At 37.0% G+C, this 7,514-nt stretch overlaps 1 protein-coding gene across 3 annotated transcripts in view; it reads right to left on the bottom strand.

Annotated features, from left to right (window-relative positions):
• Positions 1-6,292: 6,292 nt before the first annotated feature.
• Positions 6,293-7,514, bottom strand: part of LOC309549720 (proton-coupled folate transporter-like) — a 650,810-nt gene continuing 649,588 nt past the window's right edge. For all 3 annotated transcript variants that reach the window (XM_082250194.1, XM_082250195.1, XM_082250196.1), the window contains one exon: positions 6,293-6,720. In XM_082250194.1, the coding sequence (XP_082106320.1) occupies positions 6,666-6,720 (55 nt within the window). In that variant the 3' untranslated portion in view covers positions 6,293-6,665. The remainder of the gene's footprint in view (positions 6,721-7,514) is intronic.

Genomic DNA, 7,514 nt, shown 5'->3' with positions numbered 1-7,514 from the left:
GGTCTGCCTCTGAAACGCAGATTTTTGAGGTAAAATTTGTAGCCACTAGCCAGAGGCCTAAGTTTTTCATGGAAGGATTCATCATAAAAGAATCAGCCCAATCCTCCAAAATGTCTATAGGCCTCAAAAATGATTTCAAGGTGTTAGAAAAGCTTGCTACACTTATCTGGGAAATTTTCATCCATTATACTAGCAAAAAGGCCTTAAGCCAATTGTGAAAAGACCTTGAACCCATTCTTTGCCTATCCTCTGCTTTCTCTTCACATTTCTTCTCTGGTTTAAAAAGAAAATCCATAGAGAAAGGGAGTAGCTACAAAATGTCAACATATTCCCCGCTCCAAATCTTTTCTTTGAAGGGTAAATTAAACCCCAAAGGAGAACCCTTGCAAGCGGGCACTTTTTTAAGACAAGTTTCAGGCATAGAGGTAAATAAAGCTTGATGTGCATTGACAACAGATACTAAAGATGAGGAAGGTAGTATAGAAGAAAAAGTAGGAGGATTTAAAAAGGAAGAGCAAGCCATGGATGGAGGAGACCAGACAGCAGAAGAAGAAGAAGAAAGACAGGCAGGTCGAGAGGAAAAAACATCAGCAATGTTAGAAAAGGAAGACATAAATTTGCTAATCAAATTCAAATGGTCCATCCCACCAATTCCAGAAGTAGGAGCAGGCAGAGGCTGAACCACCGATTGCTGCTACTGGGGGGAAGCATCCATAAGAAGTCTATGGTCCTGAGATGAAACGGTGCTTGAGGCTTGCGGTTCTGATGACATTTTCCAATGACATATTATTAATTTATTTAAATTATTTATTATTTATGATGATTTTGGTTATTTCTTTAATTTTTTTCATTTCAGCTGAAAATCGTGCAAATGCGCACGACAAAACGTGCAAATGCGCACAAAAACGCGCAAATGATTCTGTCCAGTTCTGGTCGCCAGTCCTCAGGAGGGATGTGTTGGAGCTGGAGAGGATCCAGAGAAGGGCAACTAAAGTAATTAGGGGATTGAAGGGCCTTAATTATCAAGAGCGTCTGCAATCGCTTGATTTATTCTCCCTGGAGAAGAGACGCCTGAGAGGGGACATAATAGCAATTTATAAATATCTCATTGGTGATTTCGGCATAGAAAAAAAGCTATTCAGTCGTAGGGAGTGCATGAAGACTCGAGGGCATACATTGCGATTAGAGGAGGAGCATTTTAACCTCAGGCAACGGGGGGGGGGGGGTTCTTTACTGTTAGAGCTACAATATTGTGGAATTCTCTACCACAAGAGGTGGTTTCTGCGGGAAGTATGGTGGCTTTCAAAAGACTCTAAGACGTACATCTCAAGGATCAGAACATTCAGGGGTATGTGAGATGATTACGGCCACACACACCCACACAGGTTGAACTGGATGGACTATTGTCTTTATTCAACCTCACCTACTATGTAACTATGTAACAAATGATGCATTTCCAATTATTTATTTATGGGAATAAAAATGTGCCAAACGCTCAAATTTGCCTGATTCGATCTACAAAAAAAAAGCTCCAGAACTTTTTTGAGCTTCTGGCGTTTGGCTTCAGGTGACTTGGAGTGGAGATGTAAACCATCTCTATAGAGAATAATTGATTTTTTTTCTCCTTCAGCATTTTGGAGCTTCGAGCTTCAAGCTACAATACGCTGAGGTGTGAGTAGGGCCTGTGTGCTAGGGGGAGCAACCTTATATAGCCACCTAGCAGTTGAAACCAGGTGGAGATGATCACGGAAATCTGCTGGTCTCTGAGAGACACCTGCTGGTGGAGACTGGAACTGCAGCCATCAGCCCTGAGAACCACAGCGCCACCTGCAGATAAACCAGGTCCTGACACATATAGGATAAAGTCAAATTGATAATTCCCAGATATCTGCTTGTGTTTTATAACAATACAGTTTATTCAGAAATCCTATAAACTGGCAGTAAGGATGGTTGCTAGTATTAATCTCCAAATTACGTTGAGATAGATGAATGAAACAATAAAAAAGACATTGTTTAGGTTTAGATGTAACTTTATTTGTAAAATGAATGGATGTCTTTGCTGTAAACACATTCAGAATGGGAAATAAATTACATATTCAACTCTAGATGGATCATTTCCTTTTAAATCCTGTATACAATTGTACAACTCACCATTTACTGTGAGTAATTACTTGTACGGTGTATGTGGGTAGGATCATAAGAAAAAGCAAGGATCAATTGAAAGACTATCTGCTTCCTTATAAAAATAAAAGTTACTACAGTATATCTAGGTATTTTGTAAATAACTTCTACAGTATAATACTGATACTTCTTCTCTGAGGATCCAAGAAGTAGAGAATATGTTTTTTTGCAGTTATGCAGAGTTATGCTATATATTTATTTATATATTTACTTTTAAGCACACTGTATTTTGAATATAAATGTTTTGTCAATTATTGTTTATGGTTTTCTTTTATATCCTGATTTCTTTTTCCTCACTATTCCTCATGATTTATCTCTTAGATATTTGCTTTTTCTTTCTATTTTTGTGAATATATATATATATATATATATATATATATATATATATATATATATATATATATATATATGTATGTATTGTATATATATATATATATATATATATATATATATATATATATATATATACAGTGGGGATCGGAAGTTTGGGCACCCCAGGTAAAAATTTGTATTAATGTGCATAAAGAAGCCAACGAAGGATGTAAAAATCTCCAAAAGGCATCAAATTACAGATTAGATATTCTTATAATATGTCAACAAAAGTTAGATTTTATTTCCATCATTGACACTTTCAAAATTACAGAAAACAAAAAAATGGCGTCTGCAAAAGTTTGGGCACCCTGCAGAATTTATAGCATGCACTGCCCCCTTTGCAAGGCTGAGACCTGTCAGTGTCATGGATTGTTCTCAATCATCTCCTGGGAAGACCAGGTAATGTCAATCTCAAAGGTTTTAACTCATCTGACCTTGCCCCAACAATCAGCACCATGAGATCTTCTAAGCAGTTGTCTAGAAAACTGAAACTGAAAATATTTGACACTCACAAAGCTGGAGAAGGCTATAAGAAGATAGCAAACAGTTTTCAGATGTCAAAATCCTCTGTTTGGAATGTAATTAAGAAATGGCAGTCATCAGGAACAGTGGAAGTTAAAGCAAGATCTGGAAGACCAAGAAAAATATCAGACAGAACAGCTCGCAGTATTGTGAGAAAAACAATTAAAAACCCACGTTAGACTGCACGATCCCTCCAGAAAGATCTGGCAGACACTGGAATTGTGGTACACTATTCCACTATAAAGAGATACTTGTACAAATATGGTCTTCATGGAAGAGTCATCAGAAGAAACCTCTTCTACGTCCTCACCACAAAAATCAGTGTTTGAACTTTGCAAATGAACATATAGACAAGCCTGATGCATTTTGGAAACACGTTCTGTGGACCAATGAGGTTGAAATTGAACTTTTTGGCCGGAAGGAGCAAAGGTAAGTTTGGAGAAGAAGGGGCACAGAATTTAATGAAAAGAACCTCTGTCCAACTGTTAAGCATGGGGGTGGATCAATCATGCTTTGGGGTTGTATTGAAGCCAGTGGCACAGGGAACATCTCACGAGTAGAAGGAAAAATGGATTCAATAAAATTTCAGCAAATTTTGGATGGTAACTTGATGCCATCTGTGAAAAAGCTGAAGTTAAAGAGATGATGGCTTCTACAAATGGATAATGATCCTAAACACACCTCAAAATCCACGGGGGATTACATCAAGAGGTGTAAACTGAAGGTTTTGCCATGGCCTTCACAATCTCCGGACCTCAACATAATTGAAAATCTATGGATAGACCTTAAAAGAGCAGTGCGTGACAGACAGCCCAGAAATCTCAAAGAACTGGAAGACTTTTGTAAGGAAGAATGGGCAAAGATACCTCAAACAAGAATTGAAAGACTCTTGGCTGGCTACAAAAAGCGTTTACAAGCTGTGATACTTGCGAAAGGGGGCAGTACAAGATATTAACTCTGCAGGGTGCCCAAACTTTTGCAGACACTATTTTTTTGTTTTCTGTTACTTTGAAAGTGTATATGATGGAAATAAAATCTAACTTTTGTTGACATATTATAAGAATGTCTAATCTGTAATTTGATGTCTTTTGGAGATTTTTCCATCTTTCCTTGGCTTCTTTATGCACATTAATACAAATTTTTACCTGGGGTGCTCAAACTTTCGATCCCCACTGTATATATATATATATATATATATATATATATAATAGTAGTGCAGCGCAGTCTAAAATCCTCTAATAGATATCCCACAGAGACAAAATCAACATAAAAATGCACAATGATATAGATATAAGTATTGCGAGAGACAGTCCATAGTTTGAAGATATGCAAGAAAGGAAAGGTAGTCCACTTGTGGTTTGGTGAAAAAACGCACAGTAAATGTGACTTCCGTGCTTGCAGCTTCCCTCCACCAAGCAATCTCTGCCTCTCACCTTAATAACGCGACCCTACAGGGTCAAAACACATATATCTCTCAAAAGAATCAGGGAACACAGCTCCAAGGTCTCAAACATCAGATGCCGCATTTGTCAGGTCGCGTTATTAAGGTGAGAGGCAGAGATTGCTTGGTGGAGGGAAGCTGCAAGCACGGAAGTCACATTTACTGTGCGTTTTTTCACCGAACCACAAGTGGACTACCTTTCCTTTCTTGCATATCTTCAAACTATGGACTGTCTCTCGCAATACTTATATCTATATCATTGTGCATTTTTATGTTGATTTTGTCTCTGTGGGATATCTATCAGAGGATTTTAGATTGCGCTGCACTACTATTTTATACATTGTTTTAAGGTGTTTTTGATTGCCCTTGAAGTGTTAGCTGCTGGTCTACATATTGTTTTCTCATAATTCAGCGCTGAATCTTTAACACAAAAAATATATATATATATGTATATGTATGTTTACATATATTTATATATATATATATATATATATATACTATATTGTCAAAGTATTGGGACACCTGTCTTTACATGCACATGAACTTTAATGGCATCCTTGTCTTAGTCCGTAGGGTTCAATATTGAGTTGGCCCACCCTTTGCAGCCATAACATTTTTAACTTGTCTGGGAAGGCTGTCTACAAGGCTTAGGAGTGTGTCTATGGGAATGTTTGACCATTCTTTCAGAAGCGCATTTGTGAGGTCAGGCACTGATGTTGGGCGACAAGGCCTGGCTCGCAGTCTTCACTCTAATTTATCCCAAAGGTCCATAAAGACATGGATGAGCGAGTTTGGGGTGGAACTTGACTGGCCTTCACAGTCCTGACCTCAACCCTTTGGGATGAATTAGAGTGGAGACTGCATGCCAGGTCTTCTCGTCCAACATCAGTGCCTGACTTCACAAATGCGCTTCTTGAAGAATGGTCAAACATTCCCATAGATATACTCTGAGTCCTAAACCTTGTGGACAGCCTTCCCAGAAGAATTGAAGCTGTTATACGGACTACGACTTGGATCCCATTAAAGTTCATGTGCGTGTAAGAGCAGGCGTCCCAATACTTTTGACAATATAGTGCATATACATATACTGTATATATGTAAGTAAATCTGTATGTTCCCCAGGCTTAAGTGCAATAGAAGGCTCATGCAATGTAAGCCCACTGAAGCCATCAGCTATCCTTGGTCATACAAAACATTGCATAGTGACAAGCTGGATGTGCACCTGGTTGTTTCAAGTGGGATAGTGTGGACCCACTTCGAGCAATAAATAGCTATTTTATTTTTGAACCTGTGAACTCCCTGAACAAAAGCGGACACCACGAGATATATGGTTTTAAAATGACTCTATCATTAAATAAAAGGTTTTTAATAATGTAAAGAAATGGATTGGTACTTTCTTCACACACTTAAATATCTACATTGGCTGCAAAATGTTCTGTATCTGATACTCTCCTGGATGTATTGGATGCCCACTGTGCACTGTGGTTTCATATTCAGGTTCCTACATTACAACTGTGTTCTGTAGCAGTCTGGGGATCTGCAAAGCAACAGAGCTCAGAGGGCATTGGGACATCTGACACTCCCAGAAGTGTCAGATGTTTTAGCTTGTAACAGAGGCACCTTAACATTATTAACCTGAAAAGCTTCTTGTGCTGTTAATATCCCACCACATAAAAACTGTGATCCATAGGCATTGAGATTTTGAAGCAGTAAATAATTACTTGTAATGATTTGTAAACTTTAAATCAGTGTTCTATTATTTACAACATCATCAAATCTGTCATTTTCATGTAAAATTGTATGTTAGCAGTAAGGGTAATAAATGTTTCACAGTATGAAAACCTTCCAAATAAAATTATGAATTTTAGCAAACTGAAACTGTCCTCATTTTTTTAAACAAATATATAGCACAAAGGTATTATATTAGCTACAAGGTTAACATATTTTCTTAAATAATATTATTTTATGTTCTTAAGTCTTTAGGCTAACTTTGATTGCAATCATTTCATATGCCGCTGTGCCCAGCAGATCATAAATATTATGCTCACATTATTCAAGTGCTAAGTAAAGAAACAAGTAATGATTATATATAAAATAGCATATTTTTTTTCCTTTTGTATCCTTTATATGCTGAGCTGATGCAGGTAAATTAGTCTTCATTGATTATCACCTTGGGGAGTGCTGTGGGAATTTCACTAATCCACCTTTATAAAAAAAAAAAGCATAGAAAAACTGGTATAATTACAAAAATAACCATCTTATAAATACATGATCTAAATACTTATTTATCAATAATTCCATGAACATAAGTATTTTCAAATAATGTTTAATGAAAATGTAGTATTTTCTTATCGCTGCAAATCAGTTAGCTAAAAACTCTTCCATAATATATTAAAAATCGAACTCACCATAAAAATGATTATTGAGTTATGGGTAGGACACTAATGTGTTGAATCATTCACAGCATTCTTATTTTATTTAAAGAACAACTTTACTTTTGTAAAGTTATCCTTTGAACCCCCCGTTCCAGATCTTTTACTCACCAGTCTACGCTGCTGGATACCCTCCTTACCAGCCCCAAAGTCTTTTGTGCATGCAAGGACAAATGATTCCTATGGAGAGGTTACCTGTTGCTGAGTCGCATAATACACATGCACAGAGGTCTTTGGAGATGGTTTGCCTGGCAGCCGCGCAGTTACCCATAGGTCACACAGTATGCAGAATTAGATCACACAATGTTAGAAAAAGAAGCAGCATTTTTAGGGGCCCATACATAAAAGTCAACCACCATATCAGCTAAAATTATTCGTACAGAACCGTTTTTTTTTTTACAAAATGTAATAAAAAAAAGTCACAGATTGAGATTCTTATTAGTTTCACCTCAGATAATATCAAAGTATGAGTTAAATATCCACAAACCCATTTTGTTTCGAATTTTTACTCTGTTTTAAAATATTAAAAGTGAACTCCCTGCTGAAGAGCAGATATCACATAATGT

This window comes from Pelophylax lessonae, assembly GCF_965119305.1.
Source record: "Pelophylax lessonae genome assembly, chromosome: 3".
In the NCBI taxonomy this organism is placed as follows: Eukaryota; Metazoa; Chordata; class Amphibia; order Anura; family Ranidae; genus Pelophylax; species Pelophylax lessonae.
The sequence above is the reverse complement of the archived record's forward strand: the minus strand, read 5'-3'. Positions and strand labels throughout refer to the sequence as shown.